At 42.0% G+C, this 26649-nt stretch overlaps 1 protein-coding gene across 8 annotated transcripts in view; it reads right to left on the bottom strand.

The window, feature by feature from the left end:
• The window catches only part of LOC147018714 (calcium/calmodulin-dependent protein kinase type II subunit alpha), a 226493-nt gene that overhangs the window by 8588 nt on the left and 191256 nt on the right, over positions 1 to 26649 (bottom strand). For 6 of the 8 annotated variants that reach the window (XR_015062497.1, XR_015062499.1, XM_085898674.1 and 3 more), the window contains 4 exons: positions 24067 to 24107; positions 23118 to 23162; positions 21831 to 21879; positions 15366 to 15441 (listed from right to left, as the gene is read on the bottom strand). Coding sequence is in view for 6 of the 8 variants with exons in the window: in XM_085898674.1 (XP_085754800.1) it covers positions 15366 to 15441; positions 21831 to 21879; positions 23118 to 23162; positions 24067 to 24107 (211 nt within the window). In the remaining 2 variants the exon portion in view is untranslated. The remainder of the gene's footprint in view (positions 1 to 15365; positions 15442 to 21830; positions 21880 to 23117; positions 23163 to 24066; positions 24108 to 26649) is intronic. The other 2 variants (XM_085898676.1, XM_085898675.1) reach the window with 1 other exon arrangement.

Below are 26649 nucleotides of genomic sequence, written 5' to 3'. Positions count from 1 at the left end.
ACTGGTGCTCTGCACTGGGCCGCGCTATGAGAGGGTGTAGGGCAGCCCGGAATCATGGTGAAACCCAATCCTTATCCCTGCGTCGTAAGAGGCGACCAGGGTTGCGTCAGGAAGGGCATCCGGCGTAAAACCTGTGCCAAATCAGTATGCGGATCATAATGTATGATCCGCTGTGGCAACCCCTAACGGGAGCAGCCGAAAGAAGAAGAAGAAGAAGAAGAAGAAGACTTTCCTCTATCTCATACACAAACCATGCAAGCACACATGTACAAAAGTAATGATGCCGAGAGTGTGAGAAGACACAGCAAAGTTCATTTGCATGCCCGTGCCATTATCCATTCAAACTGTGCACCAAAATCTTACCATGCCAATGTTTACCATAACCACTCTACACGTCTTCTAAAAATTCCCACAACAACCTACATCCGTGCTTTCACCACAAATGTCACAACTACAAGCATCGACCACAGCCTCTTCACCACGACGCCACATCTACGATGACCTGTACCAATCTCTTCACCACGAATTCCACAACGCTTCTCTTGCCTTCCTATAACCGCTGCAGCTGCTATCAACCGCTTGGACACTCACCACAGTCTCAGAGGATGCCAAAGGAGCAAGGACAATGAGAATCAGGGTGTTTTGGCATGTAACTCGAAGTGCAAACATGCTCTGGGGTTTATTCAAAGACGTAAGGATAGCTCTGGGGTTTCCCCAAATAACCACGCTGAAATGTAGTCCAGCGCAAGTTCGGGGCCAGCGAGCACTTCCGAAGACTCTCACCCAATGGTAATCACAGAGCTCCGACATGTGGCACAGCACAGGGGCGAATGAAGCCATTTTCGATTCTGAAGCCTGGTGGGGTGTGGCTATGGTGCAGGGTGACTGCTACGTGCCAATGGATTTGCTTGGAAATCCCTACAGGATCATTTGATCCGATTCCTGGCTCTTCCCACATTCAGGGCCCATAAAAAAAGCAATTTGGCTCGATATTTCTCTCTCCTTCATCCAAGCTTTCTCCTTTGGCCTGGCTCCACAAGGTGGTCATACCAGACCTCTCAAGCGTCTGACTGAATCTCACCGTGAGTCAGTACCACTGAAAGGAGAGGGCAGAGCAGCCAAGCAAGGAGACCGGGGTCGAGCAAGCGATTGCCAAAATGGGAAAGGACCACCCCCAGATCATCGGCGCTCAATTTTTGGCTGCATTCAGCAGCCAATACTCACATTTATAGACCCTCACGCATCTCCGTTAAAGTCTTTCTCACACATCTTTCTCTCCCATCTATGTCTCCTCCACTGAGGACGCACAAACTAAGAGAGCATTTCTGACTCACACCTCTCACACTTTCCTCTTACAACACGCCGCATAACACACTGCAGAGCATTCCCACCTGTCACTCCCATACCATAGAAACCTTCAGTTCTCCTCCTTCCTCCCCCTTCCTTAGCAATTGGGTTATGCCGGTCCACCGACCGCCCCAGGAACCACGAGGTCGCTTCACCTCAACTTTCTCTTTCTTGCTGGGCTACCTCTAATTTTCCGTGTGGGTGTGTGTGGGTGTGTGTGGGTGTGATGGCGCCAGTCATGTATCATGGAAGATAAGACTATGAGTTATTCGGGGTAACTGTACTGTGTCTTCTTTTGTGAATATTTGCCATTTCTTTTGTCGCACCCACCAATTTCTTGCTTTCCCCTGCTGGACATCTTTGCGAATAAACCCATCATTTTCGTCACTTTGTTGTAATAAATTTGCTTTGCTATAAATGTACCAAGCTAGTTTTCATCTTTTCTTCCATTGGTCCATCATGGTCCGCACATTAGCCTAGCCAGAAAGTTATACCCCAAGATCTGCTTATTAGCCAGTGCGTACTTGGCAGCTTTGCTCGGCTGTACCTGATATGGTAAGTAACGCAAGTACTTATCGAGGGCGTGATTCCCCGATAAGGCGACCACGTGTTCCCAGTTAAATGGTAGTCAGACGGAGGACACTGGGTCATGTGGTTAAATTATTGGCGTTTGTGGTTGATTCACGATCCGCCACGACACAAACTTATTTGTGTGCAACGGCCTCAATTCCCAGTGAGTCTGGGGAGAAACCAGGGATATCCGCTCCCTCGTTGTGCCCCCGTGACCGCGTAGCCGCAACAGTATTTTGCCTGCTGGGCACACATGTCAATTTTCATAAGTGAGTCATTTGTAAGGCAGATAACTTATTATTGAAATGAAGGCACTGTTTGATTCAACTGTTATGGTGCTAGGTTTATTGGCGGTTTATTGGTTTATTGGCAACCAACTTGCAGAAAGGATGGAACCCCGGAATCACAAAACCCTTGCAAAAAACAAAACAACACAGTATGCCCTGAACAAAGGACACACGCCCCATAACTCCAATGACACAGCAGAGTGGAAAAAGCCCAGTCCCAAGACCGACACCATGACAAATCAGGCTTTCAAGTGATGTGGCTGGTACACTGGCAGCATCCACAGATAAATATGCTTAACTCATGGGAGATCCCTTCGGCTGATGTCCTCATCTCAGTAGAAAACTAGGAGAGTGAGCAACATCAACAGCCAACACAGCAGCGATGGAGAGCCATGGGGATGAATGACGACTGAATCATACTCAGGGTGAATGTTTTTTTTAATGCTCTTTATCCAAGTATAACCTCTCATGTCTACAAAGGAACAATCACATGGCCACACACACCCAGTCTTCTCTCGGCAAGTTGACACATGCCCGGAGTCCCTCAGGCGTGTCACTCAATTGTCCTTCATCATGCAAGACCCTAGCTGATATACCTTTTGCCCATATTCATTCACATCCGAACACTGTTAAATAAAGAATGACCCCGCTGGTGTGTGTGTGTGTGTGTGTCAACTGTTGCCGATAACATACTCGCTTAATCCCACATAATCCCACATGAAGTCAGTACAATTGTATACACTAAATGATTTTATGGCATCATGATAACAACCATGAGTATATAAAGTGTAAAATAATATCGGAGCAGAACATAAGTCATAAATGCTCCAGTACAAGGGGCCAGAGTTTAAGAGTAACGAAGAGGAGAGTTCGGATGGTAGTAAGGCAGGGGTCTTTCATTCAGAGTGGTGAATGCATGGAAAGGTCTATGGATATCGGTGCCTCATTTATTCCAGAAAATTAGACAAGTAAGGGTGATAGGCAGAGAGATAAACAAGGTGGGGCTTGTTGGTGGTACCTCGCTCAACCAACGCAGGCCTACAGGCTCACATGGTCCCAACCAGAAAAGGGGAGTGGGGACGAAACAAGAGAGGGGGGTGATGTAATGCGCCATGTGGGGAGAAATGTGGTGGATGCTTCATAATGCGTTGAGGAAATCGTGAATTTGTGTCAGTACCCTTGCTCTAAGCGAAAGCCTGGTGTTGGCGCAGTGGTTAGGGCAGTGGCTTGGGACCCAAACGCTCCTGAGTTCAAGCCCCGTTGGGACACTGAATTAATATATATATATGTATATGTATATGTATATATGTATATATAAACCAAGTCAAAAACACCAGGGGGTTGACTCAGCCTGCCATCCTTCCGAGGTCGGCGAAATGAGTACCAGTTGTACTGGGCCCGGTGTATGCCCCGGTTAGAATAGGTGTACCACATCCCTGTGTGTCGTAAGAGACGACCAGGGTTGCGTCAGGAAGGGCATCCGGCGTAAAAACCTATGCCAAATCATTATGCAGACAACAAAACGAATTAGACGGTTGATCCGCTGTAGCGACCCCTAACGGGAGCGAGCCGAAAGAAGAAGAAGAAGAAGAGACCCTTGCTCTAAGCGAGTCGAAGGGAAATCATTGATAACTCGTTGTGCATTCCAAGTGAACGATTGGAAAAAGGGATCGCAAGAGAAAGATCATGTAAGTCAGTATGTACATGCCATCTTATCCGGGAAAATAACTCTGTGGTTGGTTTGATCACTCGCTCCACGGCTGGGTCGATCACTCGCTCCAAAGACGATCTGCACTTTTACCTGTGCTCACTTGGCTCATTCTTGGAGGACTCCTTCAGCTCTGTCTGATCCCTGGATGTATGCGACTCCAAGCCCTGAGCCGGGGCATGGCCTAGTGCCGACCATCATCCCAGCACAGCTTGTTCCTCACGGCGAGGCTTTTGCATTGGAGCGACACTGCTGCCAGGCCATGCTCACTGGTTGAACTCCCGGCTCAGGGACACCATAATCCGATGACCCCGCCCATATGTGTTCCTTTCTGCTCCATCGACTCCTGGATGTTCTGGTGCTTTCTCCCATTGAAGAGATTCACACCCCCGATGACTATTGGATTTGTAATGTAATGTAAAGCATGTTGTTTGTGTGTATGGATGCACTGTAATGAGGTGCTGAGAATGAGAGAGAGATTAGGAATGGTGGGAGAAGAGGTTATAAGGGATATAAGAAGAAAAGGGATTGAGAGAAGAGCTACAAAGGGGATTCATAGCTGCTATACAACCACAACACATTTCCCTGTCCACTGATGTGAGGGGAAAGGTCATCTGCAGGCCTGCATGGATACTTTGTGGATGTGTTGGGTAGGTTTCAAGAACAAGCCGATTAGATTTTGGTTCAGGTCCAAATCGAATCCGGCCTATCAGTGGAATGCAAAACGTAAACTGTTCAGCCTGGCGGAGTTATGCCTCTACAGAGTGCAGTAACTAGTTTTAGACAACGTTACACGTTATGTTTCACCATTTAAATCCTTGACTACAAAATCATAAACACAGTCACTTCCCAAACATCCCAAATAACATCATAGAAGACCATTCCAGTTGTCCAATTACTACTGGGATATCTAAACTACAAAGTTCCTTTACGTGTTGAACGTACTCCCCGGGTTCTTCCAAAATCACAACAACATAAATAGCTGACTGCTCATGCATAGCGGAAGAGGAAAAGACGAGGGGCTTTTGTACCAATTTTCGCTTGCTTTCAGTGGTGAACATGACCAAAATATCTGATTTTAACAATTTTTCCAAACACAGGCATACATAGTTACACAAATACGTTCCCAGGAGTGTGATCAATGGCACTCCTAGAAAAAAAGAACTGATGAGCACAATGGCACATGAATGCAAGAACACTCCTTGAAAAGGAGTCACTGCATACACTTACAATCCATCCATCCATTGAGACCATACTCTGTACAGATCATCAGTGCTGCCAAAGTAGTCTCCTGGGCTGATGGGCACGATCCTGGACAGGTCGCCACTCCGACACAGGATACTCGAATGGCTCAATCATCCCAGCAAGCTGGAACTCATTTTGCCAGCCTTATAAGGATGACAGACTGAGTCAACCCCACCTGGTAGTAATGGCCAAGTTGGATTTGAATTCAGGACTGGAGCATCCCAAGCCCACCACCCGAACCCTGAAGCCAACACCAGGCCAACATCGAACACGTCTTCAACCATTTTTCGGACATGCATTTACCGATCTTATTCAAACTTGGCATCTGGATAATGAATGATGGCCGACATAAGCACGTCATGTATTTTTCTACATCAGATCCAAGATAGCCGACTGGTGGCCATTTTGTTACTTAAACGTGTCCCCAACCATTTCTCAGACATGCATGGTCCGATTTTGTTCAAACTTGGCACAGGCACAGTGCATGATGGCGTACACGTGCACCTCTCTTTATTTTGTGATCTGATCAAAGATGGACGACTGGTAGACTGGCAGCTATTTTAGTTGTACATAAATATTGGCTAGCCCTTTAACGACGTTCAGCAAAATTACTAAAACAACGGTGCTATGGCATTTTATGTCTATTTTATTTGTTTATTACATTGTAGAACACTCCAGAAATGGATTTTATGGTTATGTAGACATTTTGACATCATTAGACCCCTATGTAAATTGTACTTCGTCAAATAATACCACAATTTGATCGTTGGTTGTGTCTTCACTAGTAAATTTCAATGGATTGCTGTATAACCTTTGTTTTTCCACCTCATGACATTTTAAAAATGTAAAATAATTTTTAAAAAATTACCCCGTGTGGGGGTGACGGTCATCTCTATAATACCAGAAGTTCTCAATGTTCAGTTATGACTGATGACTACTGCGCAGTTCTACTGCGCAGCTCGAACTGCGCAGTTTGGTTAAAGATGACTCAGTATTTTGGCGCGCGCGCACAAAATTTTATTTTGAAAATAAATGCCGACGTTTACATTTCGGGTTTTGAAACTTTTGCACCTTTGGCGGAAAATGTATAAATATACAAGGTCAGCTGCTATGCAATGACACCATTCACTAACTTTTACCATGCCCAGTAGAGAATATATAGCCTCCTGAAGGTAGGGCAGTTTTTGCAAACTTTGAAGTCACGTGATGCGAAAACGAAAGCGAAATTCGAAAATCTGTCCCGACCAAAATTTAGATATTGTCCCATACATTCATATGCCACAATCAAATTCAAGATCGCTTGAGAAATGTAGGAGGAGATAGATTTTGAAAATCGTCCTTTTCGCATTTTTTGCCAACTTTGAAGTCACGTGACATGAAAACGAAAGCAAATATCGAAAATCCGGCCTGACAAAATTTAGATATTGTCCCATAGATTCATATGCTACAATGAAATTCAAGATCGCTTGAGAAATGGCGGAGGAGATAGAATTTGAAAATCGTCATTTTCGCAACTTCAAAGGCCTCGTGACCTTGACCTTGACCTTCCGTGACCTTGAAAGTCATACCATCGTGGACGTCTCATCGACCTCTATCAGGATCACTAATGACCAGATCTCCCGCTTCAACTTCATTGTGAACGGACGGATCAAAGGACATCGACACCCATATTATTAGGTCATGCTCGAAGAGATGACCTAAAAAGGAATGTGTGAGGGCAAAAATAATGAAACGATTCAATTCCTGCTTAGCTTCAAAAACATATTGTTGCAGGAATGGTGATAGGGGGTAACAGGTGTAAAATAGACTAGTTATGCCAGTAATAAATGTTTAGCATAAGTGTGTGGTTTCTGTGTGAAAACGATAGGGCATGTGTTGAAGGTTGTTCAGTACTTGATAACAATGACTGCTTCTCACCGTAATGTGTCTAAAATCTTCCCACCATCCCCCCCCCCCCCGCCCCACATGAGGTCTTAAAATCATTCCCCTCCTCATCAGTTTGTGTGTTTCTTTAAAGTGAATCATTTCAACAGCTGTGCAAGCCCCGAGCAGATCCCAGCCCCCACCGCCCCCTTGAGGAAGGTGAAAGCATGGTGGAGGTTATGTTTTTCTCTCCTGTCTGTCTGTCTGTGTGTCTGTGAGCAGGATATCTAAAAGAGTAATGGACGGATTCGGCCGAAACTTGGTGGCTCGGAATCGATTTTATTTTGGGGAAGATCCAGATCCAGATGCAAGAATTGTTTTTCTTTTTGAAGTGATTTTTTTCAATATTGAGAGATGGGGCTAAAAACGATATGCAGTATAGCATGTTATTTCAAAATAATGCGAACAGGTTATGACAAAACTTCGTGGATGTGTTGGGTAGGTTACAAGAACAAGCCGATTAGATTTTGGTTCAGGTCCAAATCGAATCCGGCCTATCAGTGGAATACAAAACGTAAACTGTTCAGCTTGACGGAGTTATGCACTCTACCGAGTGCAGTAACTAGTTTTAGACAACGTTACACATTATGTTTCACAATTTAAATCCTTGACCACAAAATCATAATGATAGCCACTTCCCAAACATCACATAATGACATCATACAAGACCTTTCCAGTTGTCCAATTATTTTGGAGCATGACTTTTTGAAATCTATAATACCATGCGGTGCTTTTGTCCATCATGAAGCCGACTCACTAAATGGCCTCCTCCTGCGTTGAAGTTCTTTGTCAATCCTTGTAAATGTTGTCATTGCTGTGTGATTGTACCTCGTTTAAAACTGCAAACAATTCAGCAAAAATAAATGAAAATCCCTGTTTTTGTAACAACACATTGCTAATTTTAGCAGTCTGGCAGGCTGCGACTTGACACATTGTGTGCATGGCTGTGTATTTTGGAGTTTTTTTAATTTTCAGAATTGGTTATGAATCCACAATAAAAAAAAACAAGAGTGCAATGTTAAAATAATATGCAATAAAGCGATGCTCTGCTTTTAAATACGATCAAAACTGATTAAATCATTTGCTTGTGAAGGGAACTGTGAATAAAATGTTCCATATCAAAGTGCTTGTATTATAGTAATTCATAAATTGTATAGCATTAAGTCGTGAAAAGAAGGCTGCCTGTAATTTTATTGAATCTTCAAAGTTTTAATTTCAGCATTTAAAAATAAGGGCATAATAAAAGGCTGGATTTTAGTTTATTAAATAGGTTTACGCAATTTTGTTGCACATTATCATGTAATGGGAGAGCGATTTTACTTTTGTTTCGTAAAAAATCACGTGGAGTGGAGTGAATTAACATGACGGAGGATGAACAAGTTATTTACATGTATATCCAAGCTGTCAGATTATCCATTTGTCAAAACCGGAAAAGTGATTAGACCAACATCAGCATGCGAAAATCATGGAGGGAAACACATGTCATGTTGGCAGTTAAGTGATGTGATTAAAAAAAAAATGCTCCACAGTTTAAACAAAGCATTTATTTAAAAGGACAACAAAGATTAATAACAGAAGGCAGCAAGAGAAGAGTAAGCAGCCTCATATTATTAATCCAAAAAGGTCAACTCCATCTCTTGTTGTTAATATGTGGCTTTCAAAATGATGTAATCTGCCCCAGAATGCTTAGTGCGCATGTGCAGAAACCCCCAGAAACAGCAATGTTTGGGACACCATAAAGTATATTGTGTGTGCGCGAGATAAGGACTGTTACCTGAAATGGCTCACAAAGCTTCTAAAATAAGCCGAAAATACTTGGAAAAGTACCTGAGAGAAAGGGGTGTGCCTCTGCACAACGAAAGTCTTTGAGAACTTTCTACACAAGCACAAACACCGGTAGATCGCTACCTGTGCATGGATTTTGAACCTTGTGGGAGTGCCTCCTGTGAACATGACATGCTTGGTGATTTACTTAATGGACGTCTCCGATTGGAAAGACGATGGTATGTGTCATTACCAAGTAACGGTAACCATCTCTTCACCAAAGGACATTTTTTGTGATGTGAAAATACACAAAACTTGTGCCAGCTGTATTTAGGTGGGAGCTGGATTTACAGGTGGACCTACCTGAGGAAGACACTGTATCTAGTTTGGGTGCTTATGAACACTGATGGGAGGGACATATCTGGGTCTTGTGAATGTACAAGGTAAATTTAAAATGATGGTTTAGATCCAGGGACACAAGATAAATTACACTAAATTTTTGCATCTCTTGCTAAAAGGAGAAGGGTGTGTGTGTTTTATATATCCATCAAGGCCGCTCACTTGTGCGAACAGGAAATGACAGCTTGGTGATGACAAACTTCCTCACAAAAGTCTCCTGCTCTCCTCTCATCTAATTGGTTTATCTGATCATATGCTTGTGAGAGTCAATGTCTCTCTGGCTATTCTCAGAGAGCTGCCTCAGTGCCGGCGAGACTAGGAGTTCACTCAAGTTAGATTGGCTGGGACTGCAAGCAGCCATCTCTCTTCAGGACTGATCTGCATCTCCAGTACCAGATATTAACTCAGACTGGGATTTCTTCCACAGAATCCTGCTCTCTCTCTCATCCACAGATTCATCCCATCTCATCTTCAGTTTTGCTACACTTCTTCCCACCCATGCTGCACTGAATCCTGTGTTGAGACAGTTGCTCTGAAACAACTGGTCTTCTATTCCTGGAAAGCAAATCCACCCAAAGGCAATCATAGTTCATTTCAAAAAGCCCACAACAACAAATCCACGCTCAGGAGAGCCAGAAAACAACATCTGGCTAACCTCAAAATTGAACTTTCAAATGTGTCTCCCTCCTCTAAAACCTGGCGGCACCTTGTTCAGTCTGTCTCTGGTGTGTGCTCCCCTTCCATCCCTTCCCCACCTCAAATGCCACCACAGACGACTCAGCTCATGAGAAGGCAAAATGCCTCAATTCTGTGATTGCTTCCGAATGTTGTGTCCCCAGCCCATCGCCCTCTGTTCCTACCCTTCCCAATTGTACCAACTGCTCCTAGACAGTGTATTTTTCACTTGAGAAGGTGAAAAAGTTTCTGTCAACCCTCGATTCTGATTCTCCAACTGGGCGGGATGGCATAAGAGCATGTGTCTTAGATACCTCCTCTGCTGCTCTTGCACATCCTCTTTCTGCTGTTCACTGTAACATTTCCCCTACATCATCAACCATCTGCTGATAAGGCAGCTAACATCACAGCATTATATAAACAAAGAAGAAAAACTGATCTGCTTTATCACTACTGACCTATCAGCTTACATCCTATCATCAGCAAGGTCATGGAATCCATCATCACAATAGACATCAAATCCTTTCTCTTCTCCAACGGCCTGTTCACGCACCATTAGTTCGGATTCACACAAGGTCACTCTTCCTTGCACATGCTGCTTCTGTTCTCCGAACAATGGATGGTGGCCCTCAATATCAGACATGAGATCAGGGTTATCTCTCTTGACATATCTCAAGCATTCAATACAATCTGGCATCCTGCCTTACTCTCCAAACTCTCTATGGCATACAATGCCAACTCCACGCATGGCTTACTGACTTCCACTACTATCGTAGCCAACGTGTGGCACTCAACGGAATCCTTTCATCTCCTCTCCCTGTCAAGGCTGGAGTGCCCCCCCAAGACAGTGTTCTGCGCCCAATCCTATTCCTGATCTTCATCAATGATCTGTCGGACTGGAAATCCTCTTTATCTCTTTGTTGATGACTCCACCCTCTGCTGTAACATCCATCATCCGATCCTTCAGACATGCAGGCAGTAGTCTCTTCTCTTTCTGCAGACCTTGATAGAATCACGAGCTGGTCAGACACTTGGAATATGCCTTTTAATGTCCCCAAATCTCACACACTCACTGTCTTTATTCAAAAGGGCCATCTGGCAAACCCTTCCATCTATTTTCTTCCCAATCCTCTTGAGGAAAGTAATTCACTCAAACTCCTGGGTCTCACTATCAGCCATCATCTTTCTTGGGCAAATCACATTTCAAACTTGGCATCTTCCATTGTACAAAGTCCTTCCTTGGCACACCTGTATTCCTGTCCACCTACAAGGTCTTCATCCACAGCTTGATGAAATACTGCTCTCCCCCTCTCAGCTGGTGCTCCTACCGCACATCTTTCTCAGTTAGATGCCATGGAAACCATGTCCTTTAAGATCATTGGAATCTTCTGTGCTGTAGCTGAGTCAATAGGCCTATCCCTCTCCCATCACAGACAAATAGGTTGGTGGTCTCTCTGTCTTCTATCATCTCCTTTCTCATTTTGCACCTTCTGCTCTTTCCAAGCTCTATCCCACTCTCCCACACCCTGCATCCATTGTTTTCATGAATTTCATTGCTTTCCTTATGATGTGCATAAGTGTCACCAATCCATCATTAAAGGGGTCACTTTGGGCACCATTATGATGAATTGAGTTAACAATAGAAAGTTTCCATGATGCAACCAGGTGGCTTGCACAAAAAGACGTGGAATAAATCACAGAAACAAGTGCAGACCAGAGGAACAAGTCTTGGCTCAGAATGTCTCCACCTTGACAGGAGGAAGGCTCACATTCCAAAGGGATTTTTAGTAGCGTCTCGCGTAGCGAACGCTGCTCATAGAGAGCTTGGCGTTGTTGTTTTTGTTCTTCTTCTTCTTCTTGTTCTTGTTCTTGTTCTTGTTCTTGTTCTTGTTCTTGTGAAGACAAAACCTTAACCTCTAGGACTCGGCTCGTGTATATACAAGATCCGGATCTCCTTAAATACTGAGCACATGTACACATCCTCGCATTGACGGTGCCTTTTGAGAGCGTCTATCATGAACTTTTAAATATATTCAGACATTTGCTTTAAAGTTTCGAAAAGTTCACGTTACTATTTAAAGATTATTCCATTTATCGTATTGTAATTTCGTAAATACACTATTTATTTCGTAAATACACGATATATCGTAAATACGTAAATACATTATGACGGGTCTCGCTATTGGCTTAATCAAGGCACGTGACGAAATATCGGAAGTTTTTTTTATTTTTTTTTTTAGCCGACAAAACCTTTAGGACGCTGCTCTTGGACACATTTATCCTTGTTTTTCCTGTGGAGGTGGGAGGGGGTTGGAGCCATGAAGGACGAAAGTAATTTGTTACTTGTCTGGAGGAAGAGATGAAGTGAAGGTACCAGTGATGGACTTTGCGACTGCTACCAAGTTTTTGTGGATGGTAAAAGAACTAACATTCATATCTCAGGTAAGCCTGATGTTAAGCTTTGGCACATCTGAAGACAGAAACACTGATTTTGAGCTATACGGAGAGATTGTTGTTCACATTCCAGAAAAAAAGAAGCTACTTTCTCAGCAATTGGCACGCTGCATGAACCATCGTACTTGGGGGATGACGTTGGGAATGGTAGGTGGGATGTGAAGCTATGAATTGATGAAAAAGAGAAAATAATGTTGAGAAATGCATCCCAGGCAATCTAGCGTCTCTAAAGATGAAGGAAGTGTGGTCAAATTGTGGACAGATCAATCTGCCCAATTTACCTGCTTTGTGTGACAGTGCCTTGGTAGTTCTCCAACACAGCCTAACACAGAGATGAACATGACAAAAAGATTTGAGGAGTCAAGGAGAGCTGAGTAAGAGTAGGAAATGTTGGAGTGGAATGTGGGCACAATCAAAGTCTGAGTATGAGCCATTAGGAGAAATGTGATTTGGGAATACAACCGATCAGACAAGGCCCGCAGTGTTGTAAAAGGGCTTGGTTGCACCTTGATAATATCATTACAGCAGACATTGATATTACGCTACTCTCTAACTCTCTGCTCATCAAGTTTGGCTTCTGACCAGGTCATTACACATTTGACATGGTTCTTCAACCATGTCAATAATTAATGGATACCCTCCATCTTAAACACAAGGTCAGGGTAATGTTATTGGATATTTTTGCATATTCCACACTGTATGCCACGTTACAATGCTTTTCAAAGCCAGCTGGAATGGTGGCAGTTGTCGCTGCAACAGATGAGGCAAAGACCTGGGATGTGTGGATAATAGGAAGTTACAATTGTCTGCGAGAGCCTCGTATGCATTGTCGTCACAGCTGAGAGTGTGGTAGAATACACACGCAAAGACTCCTGCAGACAGAGACATGGATCCGCAGATATTCCATAGGGATCGAGAGGACACAATATGCACAGGGCTATGAGAAACAGAGGTCCTCATGTCGACAGCAAAGCAACACTGGCAAGAGTGTTGGGTCTGACAAAGTGGTCTTAGAAGTAACCAGGAAAGGAGATGAGTGATTCAGGGATATCCTGTGAGAGAAAGGTTTATGTTAGTCAGATGTCATCTGAAAATGATGTGGTCATACGTCGGGAGTGATCCATGGATTTATAGAGCAGAGACTTGTCAATATATTTGAGGGAAGAGAAAAGTTGGGTAGTGAATAGATGAGTGGGCATGGTGAGGGTGTGGGCAAGCATGAGAGCTGGGGGTGCAGAAGCAGATCAGAGGACATTGAGCATGAAGTGTTTGACCCACGTGTCACGTGATATGAAGCGACTTACCAGAGCAATGTAGAATTTTGTAATTTCTTTCTCATTGGCTGTAAATTCTCCATTTGACATTCCTGCTTTTACCACCTGCTGTGTCCTTGTAACTATGTATTTTTTTTGGTTGTTTGAGTCCTTTAATCAGTAGCATCTCATCCTCTTGCTGAACTTTCTTGATATGATCGATTTGTGTTGCTATTACAGTAGTTTCCCAGTCCTCATAACTGCTCTGCATTGTTGGGAAATTACAATCAACTTGCATAACAGTGTTAATATCAAGAGCAAATGAATGTTAACTTTGTTGCTCTGCTTCAGTATCAATGACTGGCTGTTGGTTATCCAAAACTTCTCTGAGTTATGAGTAGCTCTGATGGGATTAGCCTGCATCTGTTGAACATCAAAGTATATCTTATATCAAAACAGGCAAGGATCCACTAATGAGGATTGTGGGAATATAATTCCTTCCACAATTATTTTTAAAAACAGCTAAATTACAACACCCTCCAACTTTTTTTCTGAAATTGCTTCATCAGGCCACAGTTTCTCGAGAAAAGTCATTCCATGCGGCCAATTACTACATTGATGGCATCGCCAGAGGCCAAACTGTTCGAGAAAAAAAAAGAAAACTTCAGCAAATGCAAATAACCATTATTCTGGAAACAAATGAAACATAACCAGAATGTATTCTACCAGTAACTTTCTTTTCCAATTTAATTTTGTCTTTAATGTTCAATTTAAGATTTTAAACCCTGATAATATTTTTTAAATGCAAAACAAATGAACCGAGTGGAAAATGGAGAGTTGTTTTATTTTTCGATAAGGCAGATAAAATGAGCAAGTGAAAAGCTGGGTCGAGGTACCATTCCATTCCATTGGGACCATACTCTGTGCAGAGTGTTGGTGCTGCCGAAGCAGCCTCCTTAGCTATTGGGCACAATCCTGGACAGGTCGCCACTCTGACACAGGTACCCTCACGTGTTTATTAACTATCATTTTATCATGACTGGTCATTGGTCTCAAAAGCAGCAATTACATGCATTGGGACAGAATGACTAAGCACATTTTCAAAATCAACCTTCAAATAACTCAAATTGGCCAGAGCTGTGTTCTGCCAAGAAGGATACAATAAGATAAAGTAAGCATTGAAAGCACAAGACACAGAGTTAACAAAGACAAAAGGTTGTGGGTAAATAAGCAGCTTCTTCTTACCAGGAGTTCAAGAACAAACAACAAACAAATTACTCAATGGAAAGCCACAGAAACATCCGAAATGTGTTGTGGCAGCAACCCCTCCACTACCCACTCCCTCCCCACACCACGTAGTCAGATATAAGATAGAGCAGCATTTGATCTCATGAATATGTCAAGAAGAGATTAATAATTATTGCCAACACTCTTTCAAAGGTCATCATGGCCACTCATGGCAGACAAAGTTAGCCTGCAGTGATGGCAAAACAGCAATTGAGTAACTGCTAGTCAATGGTAAAATAATGCTGCTAAAATAACGACAGAGTTATACAGTGCAAGATACTAAACCCATGTAACTTCAAAACGTACACCAGATCCACTGCCAGTTATGTGGAAAAGCCAAAGCAATGAGATTGCCAAAGAAGCAACTTGTGAGCTATTTTTATAATATCCAGAAGTTGGTAACAAATTAGAGTCAATTTCATGTGTTATATGTGATCTGAAGCTCCTACTTACGTGTATGCCTCAAAGTCTCCATGGTTCATGGCCTCGATGAGTTGCTCTGTGGCCTTAATGATCTCTTGCCTACGGGCTATGCAGAAGGAGGTGATCATCAGTTGAGCTTATTACAACTAAGGACACATCCATTGAACAGACAAAAAGGGTCAGCTCTACACTTGAACAAAAAACTGATTGTGGTGTTTTACATTTTAAGACTGTCCATACAGTGAATACAGAAAGTCCACAACCCCTTTCAAAAATTTTCAGCGTGGAGTTAAATTGCATTAAAACAGACTTTTCCACCTTTATTTACACATTGTATCCTACAACTTCCAAGAGTGAAAAACAAATTCTACAAATTTCAGAAAATTAATTAAAATTACCAAACGAGAACATCTTGGTTGGATTAGTGTCTACCCGCTGAGTTAATACTTGGTGGAAGCACCTTTGACAGCAATTACAGCTGTGCGTCTGTTGGGATAGGTCTCTAGAAACTTTGCACACCTTGATTGGTAATATTTCCCCATTTTTCTGGACAAAACTGTTCAAGCTCAGTCAAGTTGCGTGGGGAGCGTTCACGGACAGCAATCTTCAAATCATGCCACATATTTTCGATTGGATTTAGGACAGGGCTCTAACTGGGCCACTCAAGGACATTTATCTTTATGTTCATTAGCTACTCCAGTGTAGCTATGGCTGTGTGCTTCGGGTCGTTGTCATGCTGAAAGGTGAACTTCCGTCCCAATTTCAGCTTTCTTGCAGAGGGCGGCAGGTTTTCCTCTTGGATTTTTCTGTATTTTGCTCCATCCATTTTCCTTTCTATTCTGACAATTGCCCCAGTCCCTGCTGATTAAAACATCCCCAGAACATGATGCTGCCACCACCATGCTACACAGGAGGGATGGTGTTCTTTGGGTGATGTGCTATTTTGGGTTTGTGCCAAACTTGCCCACACTCTCTTCAATCCGACTCCTCCCTCCAGGTCTTCAAAATAGCTGTTCACCATCATCTCATATCTTCTCCCATTTAAAATCTTGATCTTTTCTACCCCTGCTAATCCACCCCAAACCCACCTCCTTCAAATTCCCTGTGCTCCTTCCTGAAAGTCCCTGTAGTACCATCTTGTTTACCCCGTGTACCCCGCCCCATCCCTCCCCATCCCTCCCCATCCCTCTCCCTTCCACAGATCTCCTGTTGTCTCTGTCCCCCACTATTTTGTGCTTCCCTCTCCCACCACTCTTGTCTCCTGCCTTGTTATATGTTCTGTGTATTATCTCTCACACGAACCTCAACATGGTATACAAAAAAAATGTAACCTTTTGCATTTGGGCCAAAAACCTCCATCTTGGTTTCAGCAGACAAGAAGACTTTTTGCCACATGGCTTCAAAATATCCAGAGTGGTTTTTTGCATACCTCAAATGCGACTCAAGGTGGGATTTTTGGAGCAATGGCTTCCTTCTTGCCACCCTACGATACAGGCCAGACTTGTGGAGTGCTTGGGATACGTTTGTCATGTGCACACAGTGACCAGTCTTTGCCATGAAGGCATGTAACTCTTTCAAAGTTGTCATTGGCCTCTTGGTGGCCTCTCTGATCAATCTCCTCCTTGCTTGGTCATCCAGTTTGGAGGGACAGCCTGATCTAGGCAGGGTCTTGGTGGTACCATCCGCCTTCCACTTCTTAATGATTGTCTTGACTGTGCTCCAAGGGATATTCAAGGCCTTTGAAATATTTTTTTGTACCCATCCCCTGATCTGTGCCTTTCCACAACTTTATCCCGGAGGTCTTTTGACAGTTCCTTGGTTCTCATGGTTGAGTCTTTGCTGTGAAATGCACTACCCAGCAGAGGAAACCTACAGGAACAACTGATTTTATTCTGAAACACTCAGAATCACTGCAATGTAACACAGGTGGAGGCCAATTAACTCGGTGTGTGATTTTTCACGTGATTGGTTACACCTGAGCTAATTTACAATTGCTATTATAAGGGGGGGTGTGCACTTATCTAACCAAGATATTCTAGTTTTGTATTTTTGATGAATTTTCTGAAATTTGTAGATTTTGTTTTTAACTTGGAAGTTCTGGGTTACGATGTGTAAATAAAGGTGGAAAAAGTCTGATTTAATGCAATTTAATTCCAAGATTTAAGGAAACAAAAGGTGAAAATTTTGAAAGGGGGGTGTAGATTTTCTATAGGCAGTGGATATAAGTATTAAAATGTGATATATGAAGCTACAAATGAGTTTACAAACAGAAAGCTAAAAGATAGATTTTATCATGTGTAAGATTGTGACTTCTTCCTATCTTCCAATATATATATATATATATATATATATATATATATATATATATATATATATATATATATATATATATATATATATATATATATATATATATATATATATATATATATATATATATATATATGGGGTTAGGCTGAATGGTATGAATATTAGCTTCTGCCATGCCTTGAACACTATACTTTTCCACTTCCCTCTGTCCTCAGCCAACTCTCTCCACTCTCCAACCACCCCCACATTATTGAAATCGCTCACACAATCTTTCCATTCCAGCTGCAGCCTACCTCTTTGCCTCCTACCTCACTCCCTCAACCTATCTGCTTTAATTGCCATTCTCTCTTACTCCATCCACAACAAGTGTCCAGCCCACTTCAACCAGCTTTTTACCCATCTCCCTGTCAAGCTCATCTGCACACTAATCTCCTCCCTCAGTTCATCCATTTTCCTTATATCCACCCTCTTCACTCGCACAATCCTCCTGACCCAGATGTTCTCGCAGAACTTTACCCATGAGGGTAAAACTTGCAGCCTCTGGTGTTGTCTCTCCATCAGTACCACCATCTCCAGACTGTAAAGGTAGGCCAGCATTATACAAAACAGCAGAACCTTCCTTTTCAAATTCCTTGGTATTTTTCTGTCTGCCATCAATCCCTACACTCTCGTCCATGCATTCACACCCACTTGAATCCTCCTCCACACCCCTGACTCTGGCCTACCACCCACAGTCACTGTTAACCCCAGATCCTCAAACCTATTTCCTTGTCCAATCTCCTTCCCCTCAAACCTGATACCTGATATTCATTTCCTTTCTCTGCAGCATGACCCACATTAAGGCCCAGTCACACCTTGACGTTTTAGCCAGCGATGGCAACGTATTAAAATGTATGTAAAACGCTGGCTTACGTTGAACTTTTGATCTTTTTTTTAAAGATTCGGACGTATTCATAGCGACTTGGTCTTATGTATAACGCATTGGTAACGGACACAGAACGTTTCGTTGTGTTATAGATAACTTATACCAACGAATGCTGAACCTGTTGTTGGCCTACACAACCGATGCCCAACGATAGTCTAACTTCGGCATAGGGCGTTGCACGCATCGCAGACGATGTCGTGACGTAGCCTATTAAAAGGCTGACGCACAACGATTCGAATCATAACTGCCGTAGAAATGGAAGTGTCAACATTGCGGTCACACCTTGGCGATCTTGCCAGCGTATGCCGACCTAAGAAAAATGTGTCTAAAACGTTGGGGCACGTCAAATACGGTACGAGTATGTTTGGTATACGTGAGTACAACGCTAAAGTACGCTATCATATGTCGTAGTAAGTAGAGTACGTCAAGAAATTTTAAACATGTTCAAAATTTTACGACGTACTCTGCGTATGACACACGTTCCGCATGCGATGGGGATAAGTTTTACACACGATATGTGGACGCTTACACACGTCCACAAAGGCTACTTATAAGCTACTCATAAGTCGAAACACGTCGCGGTAATGTCTTTTTTACGCAAAACTTATTTCTAACTTATGTTTGACGTGCTTTGAACCAATTCTTTACGTAGTCCCAACACACATCGACGTATGTAGACGTATTCCAATGACGTCTTCCGGTCGACAAAAAAAAATAAATGAATGTGTTTCTCGCTTACAACTGCCATATAAAGACGTGTTCCCAGCGGTTTTGGGAATTGGTATATAAAAATGCTGCTCATAAAAGCGGAACCCAACAGTGTTTTCGAGTCCTTTTTGAGTCGATGTCCATGTCAGCAGTAACAGTATCAGTATCAGTATCAGTATTAGTATTAGTATAAGTATTAGTATTAGTAGTAGTTTGTTCATGTTGGCAGTAGTAGGTGAGTGTGAGGGTTATATACTACAACGTGTGGGTTATGATGGATTGTCCTTGCGTTTAACGATTTAACGATTTAAATGATAAACTCAACGATTTAAATGGCTGCATCTCCACGATTGAAAGTAGACGCTTGCTTCAACAATTGGATTTTTTTTACACTCAACGACTTTTAAACATTACCACTCAGCTATTTTCATTGTTTACAATGAACGATTTAAATTGCTGTCACTCGCCTTTGTTTTTTGACGCTGGGGTTTTGAAATTTGAAGCGTTTCTTCTGAACGTGTTAAAACGCTCAAACTCGACTATTTTAAATAGACGCTGCCGATGGACAATTGGAATCATAGCCAAGCTAGACATCGAAGTGTGAACATCCTCGTCATGCCGAAGAAAAGTTTGAAGAATGCTGCAAATAAGTGTCCTGGCCGTGGCCGTGGACGCTGACGCAAGGACGATCCATTATTCCGACGTCTTTCAGCCTATGAGTAACTTAAAAGTAACGTCTATCGATGTATGGCAACGATCGCGTAACGTGTTAACAACACGTTAATCATAGGTTAGAAATAAGTTTCGGGTACACTAAACATTACCTCGGCGTGTCTCAACTTATGATTAACTTACAAGTAGCATGTGTTGACGTCTGTCAACGATCGCAGACCGTGCATACAACTTGTGGCCAGCGTAGCGGAACGTGTGAGTCATACGCCGGCATACGTCCTGAAATTTCAAGCATGAAAAAATTTGAGGACAACCAAAAAGTACAATGTTTAAAGCCAACGTACAACGACGTATGGCAGTGTTTTTCAGCATGCTCTCATTGTTATCAAAACTTACCCATAACGTATTCAACGTGTGCCAGCGTTTTAGAAAAAAATTTCAAAAATCGGCATACGTTGGCTAAAACATCAAGATGTGACCGGGCCTTTACCTCCATCTTCTCCATACTCACCTTCAGTCCATGTTTCCAGAATTCCTCCTTCCACTCCTCCAAAACCACCTGCATCTCTGCTTTCTCTCCAACACAATGGCCAGATTGTTCGTATGCAACATCCTTTCCAGAATCCCCTTCAATTTTACCTTCCTGCTCACTAGCTCCATTATCATGATAAACATGAGTAGGCTGAAAAAGCATCCCTGCCTCAACCCGATGTTCACATTGAACTCCTCTGAGATTCTAAGACAAACCAAAACTTTTCCTTTCATTCCCTCATACATACTGTACCTTCCACCAACCTAACTTCTGCTTCTGGCACTCCCATCAATCTCAGTGACTACAAAACAATATAAAATATAAACCAATGTCACGCGCAGGGTGACCCGTATCTTGCCAAAAGGTGACCACGCGTGACTTCTTTAAGGTCACACTGAGGTGAACAGAGCTGCTATCCACCAGGAGCGACTCCTTGAGGAATATCTGCCTACGAGAGATTCCGATGAGAATCGTTCTACAGAGTAACCATGAAAAATATGCTTTTGCCTCATAACGTCACCAAATGACGTCATAATGTCTCAAGCTTGACATATCTAGAAAGCACTCATCGAGGTGTTCAATTTGAGGTACTACACGATATGGTTCCTAAAACTTGAAAATTTGACCTTGCGGTCAAATATGTTTGACCTGAGGGGCTAACCATGAAGGTCAAGGCCAATCGCCACCAAAAATTAAGCAGCTGAGCGCCAGACCATGAACTATATTCCCATGAAGTTTGAAGACGATCCAATCAAAATTACTCAAAAAATAAGGGTTTCGTCGACTCCCCTGATTTGCGACAAAGTGACATTGACCTTTGACCTTGACCTTCAAAATTTTATGCGCTGAAAGGGACCTCCTATAGGTCTCTGATATGCGAAGTTACAAAAATTTCCAATGATAACTGTGCTCTGCAGAGTGATTTATACGTGATTACAGACCAAAAAAAAAAAAAAAACATATGAAGGTCAAGGCCAATCGCCACCAAAAATTAATCAGCTGAGCGCCAGACCATGAACTATATTCCCATGAAGTTTGAAGACGATCTGATCAAAATTACTCAAAAAATAAGGGTTTCGTCGACTCCCCTGATTTGCGCCAAAGTGACCTTGACCTTTGACCTTGACCTTCAAAATTTTGTGCTCTGAAAGGGACCTCTATAGGCCTCTGATATGCGAAGTTACAAAAATTTCCGATGATAACTATGCTCTGCAGAATTTTTTATATGTGATTACAGACAAAAAAAAAACATACAAGCTGACTAACATATCTTGCAAAACTTCGTTTTGGCAAGAAAAAAATGTTTTTGTATACAGTGTTGAGAGTATAAGCAAGGTCCAAACCTCACCTTTCACATCTTCGTCCTCCAGAGTAGTATTGCTGCTATCAGTTGACTCCTGTTGAAGAATGCATTGAATACATTACAAAAAGCCTTGTAATTCAGAAGTGTGATTTCAGACCAATTAAAACTAATTCCAGTATTTCTCACAACTAAGAAAAAATAAAACTAACAAATAATTTGCAAAGAAACAATTAATAAGTCCCTCCTCCACCTTACCCTGGCAAAAAAAAAAATTAATTGCAGATAATATGTATATTTGGTAATTAAGAACGTTCCAGGGCAGCACTTAGACAAACAAAATGGATGGTACACAGGGTTTTGAGGAAGGCAATGAAGGCCAGACAGGGATACACAGGTTTTGAAGATTACTTGATAGGACCTGAGCAGGATCCTTAAAAGTGTTCTTTGTCTCTGTGTGAACCATTTGCACACTAGATTGTTTTGCAATTTGCTGTTATATAACTAAAACCAAGTATACATGGTAAAAAGGCCTAAAAAGCATGCTTTTTTTTTTTTAGGCCTTTTCAGATCCTGTATATAAAAAACGTATTTTATTTAAAAGAAGAATCATTCCATATTTACTGTTACAACACCACAGATGAAAAGTCTGGGGGCAGCTGACTTATAAAACACTAAAACATCAAGAGATGTTGTGAGCCATTACATGCCGTCAATAATCCGAAAGCGATACCACCACCAACTGAATACTTCCACACCAACTCCAACCATCAAATTTCCATCGTAATACGATGAGCAAAATGAAATGCAGTATGGGAAAAAAAGAAGAGTGAGGAGAAGAGTTAAGAGGCTGAGGGAGAGATATTGACAGAAAACAAAGGGCATGCAGACAAAACGATGGGCAGAGCAATAGATCTCCACAGGCCAGGAATGGGAACCACTTCCCATGAGGGTAGTTAGTGTGCAATATTAATGTCGGTTTGCAAAAGTTTCCATCAACTCCATTCTTGAACGACTATTTCAAACCTCTATCTTCATCAGACACACCCTATGGTGATATAAAACTAATGCAAACCAAGCCAAAAGCCAGTTTTAAAGCTACAAAGCAACATAACAAAAAGGCCAAACAGATGCTTTTGCTGAACAAAAAGAAGCAGAGCGAGAGGGGTATAGATAGAAAGGGACAAGCAGATAAAGATATTAGACATTCCAGTTGCAAAATGGTGGCCTGCACTTAAAGGCTTGTCTAGATGTATGTATGGCAGGTGAGTGGGTGACCATAGCAGATGATGCTGAGGAGTCACGCCGGGGTTAGTCATGCCTCGATTTCAGTACCTTGTTCCCTTCAGGGGTGTTATGGATAACCGTAGCCTGGTGCTCCTGGACGGATGCATGGTAGAGACAAGTCAGGTCAGATCATATTGTGACCTGAATGGCATTTTGGCCCCATAAAAAATTGAACAAGGGATTGTGGTCTAACCATTCAAATAGCCTACATAATGGGTCAGTTGGTTAAAATGAATGCTACGAGACCCTCAGTACAATATCAATCGCTCCATGAACTATGATTCTCTTCATGTCTCATTAATCAGCGAATCTCCTTGGCCCATATTATACACTGTATGTATGGCAATCCCTCACGTCCTTCTCCAAAGAACACAAGAGCAAAGATTATTTGAATACTTATCTGTTTTTAAATCGTACATTTGATGGAGACACTCAATATATATTACTAGCTCCTGTTCAATATGTTTGGCACAGTCAAAAATGAGTCTCCTCTTTCGTGCTGAAAAAAGACCAGTCAAAATGCAATATTGTGACATGTTTTGCAGAACATTTACAAATAGCCCAGAACCATTATTTGAAATATATATATATATATATATATATATATATATATATATATATATATATATATATATATATATATATATATATACATTGCAATGTCTCTCTCAAAAAAGGGTGATCTTTCAAGATAAACCTGTCAATTGACTCCATCAGTGTACCTTATAAATCGCTGAGGTGTTGATTTGTTGAGTCTCATAATGTCGCAAACTCTGTAATAATAACACCTGCAGGTTCTGCTCTTTGCAGCTTAAATACAAAAGGGTCTTTTGGGACCTTTAAATTGAATAACAACCACATGTTACATCTGACCATCAAGATGTGTTGGTCAACACAACAAAGGGTCAAACAGTGGGGTCATGAATTCCAGCACAAGGACAACCTGGCAGTGTTGCAAAATCTTGACGACACAATCTGACCTTATGTTCTGTCTCACCTTTACACCATCTGCCTTCTTGTTGCCAACACTTTTCCCACCTGCAACAAAAGATAATTCAACAAAGGTGTGCATCAACAGATACAGCATAAAAGCAAATCATTCCTTCTGAAAATGCATATGCATGTACACACGCGCGCACACACACACACACACACACACACACACACACACACACACACACACACACACACACACACACACACACACACACACACACACACACACACACACACACACACACACACACACACACACACACACACACACACACACACACATACGTGCGTAAAGAGTGGGCGATGCGTCGTAAGAGGAAAATATTTATGTACCAAGTGATGAAAACAAAATTGGCCATCAGGACAGAGATGTTCCACTTTATAAATTTGAAAGGATTGCATCAACAATCCATAGATACTTAAGTAATAATATAATAGAGGAACTAACAGCTGGGGCCAGACAAAAAGTGGCAGGAGAGGTGAGGATGATTGGAGCTGAGGGCTCACTCGGGGGCGGGGGGGGGGGGGGATGGTGGGGACTTAGCTGCGTTGGCATGGGAAGGGGCTATGCAGTGAAGCTGGAGCTCGGAGGGCTGTGTATCACTGGGAGTCCAGCGGTGGAGATGAAGTGTGATGGAACAAGGAAATGCAGTCTCACCCCAGAAAGGGGGGGGGGGAGAGCATATCCAACTCACTGACATGGACCAGGTGACACCTACACAGATGGAGGGGATGAAAATGGCAACAGCAGATGATGATGAGCAGGAAGAGGAAGGAGAATGACAGAAAGGAAGATGAGGATGATGAAGAGCAGCATGGACAGGAAGAAGAGCTGGCCAACAAAGTAGAAAGTATAAGATTTACAACACTCAGAGAAAGATCACAACTCGATTGAATATAAAACAACAAACGGATGAAAATACTAGTTAGGAGAACCAATTGTTCGTATGCAACATCTTGTATTTGGAACATATGAAATCAATTTCATCACAAAAAGACCTGCAACAGATGCAACAGCTAAGGCAATTTTAACCTGACGAAGACAATTTGTCAAATCGTCTTTTAAACAATTTCAGTATTTAAACGAAGGAGTGGCAATTTGAAATGGTTAACAATAATTGGTGTGTTGCTCAATGAAAATTGGACTCAGAAAAATACAGGAAATACGAGAAATATCCATGGATGAGAGGTATCGAGTTCTCACCTTTTCCGGTTAATAAACGTGGGCGGTCTCAGTCTCTCTGTCTCTCTGTCTCTCTCTCTCTCTCTGTCTGTGCTTCACAGCTTGGTCCATGAATCGTGATCCGTGATCAAATGGTAAAATTACACTAAAATTAACCTTCCTCCTTGAAGGAAATCAATACTGTGTGCTTTGCAGCAGCACTACTCATTCAAGAAAAAGTAACAGGCAAACAATGCCATGAAAAGAATAGACCAGGCCCCACAAACAGAAATCAAATTTCACCATGGAAACAGACTAGAGACACGGAGAGAACAATTGAGTAAGGAAACAGGATGGATGCAACAATTCACAAGAAGAAACAGAAACCAAAAGCTAAAAAAAAAAAAAAAAGCAAATATAAAATCTAGGATGAAAATTTAGAGGTCATGGTTGCTGAAGACAAACTCAAAATAGAAATGAAATCAAGGAAGATAAGAAAAACTGCGACAAAGTCAACAACGGGAGAAAACAAAACCAGATGTTTGAAAATAATCCAAAAAGATTCTATCAGGAACGAGGGAAACAAAAGTAAAATGTATTAAGTCCACCTGAAAAAGATGAACGAGAAGATTTCTGGAAAGGAATTTATTGAGATCCAAAACAACACAACAAAGTTGTGGAATGGATCCAAAACATTGAAATGAAAAGTAACATTTAAGGCAAATTCCTCCACCTATAAATAAGAAATGTGTGTGTGTGTGTGTGTGTGTGTGTGTGTGTGTGTGTGTGTGTGTGTGTGTGTGTGTGTGTGTGTGTGTGTGTGTGTGTGTGTGTGTGTGTGTGTGTGTGTGTGTGTGTGTCCGTTTCCTCCATAACTCCAAAACCATGAAACGTATCGGTCCCAAACTTTGCATGCATACAAAGAAAATTCCAAGGAAGTGCATGAATGAAAATTGGGTGTTTGGCTTAATTAAAACACCCCTTTTGAAGATAATGAACAGCCTTATTTAAGTATATCCTTTATCAGGCGCATTCTCGGTAACCTCGCTCTCCCTTGCAAGGAGCTTAATTCACCATGTTATATATATTTTTTGGCCTGCTAAACGATAAAGCACTCAATTTTTTTTCTTTCACTTTCCTCACTCATATTATCGAATGCCTGTTCATCAGAGCTACAAATCGCTGTATACATCACTTTTGTACGTTCTATAGTTATCAAATTATGAGCTTGGAGCAATTTTATGCATTATATGATGCGATTTTCCATGATCGACTCTCATGGACAAATTAATGCATACTGTATAATCAAATCATTACTTCGGTTTGGAGGATCGGATCATGTGGACTAAATAAGTGTCAAATTATGGAGTGAAATCTGAAAATGTTAAGAAATTAGCAATGTTTTGGTTTTTGTGGGTATGT

The sequence above is a fragment of the Eptatretus burgeri genome, chromosome 10 (genome assembly GCF_056783735.1).
Source record: "Eptatretus burgeri isolate ZD-2024b chromosome 10, Ebu_testis_v1, whole genome shotgun sequence".
Lineage (NCBI taxonomy): Eukaryota > Metazoa > Chordata > Myxini > Myxiniformes > Myxinidae > Eptatretus > Eptatretus burgeri.
The sequence above is the reverse complement of the archived record's forward strand: the minus strand, read 5'-3'. Positions and strand labels throughout refer to the sequence as shown.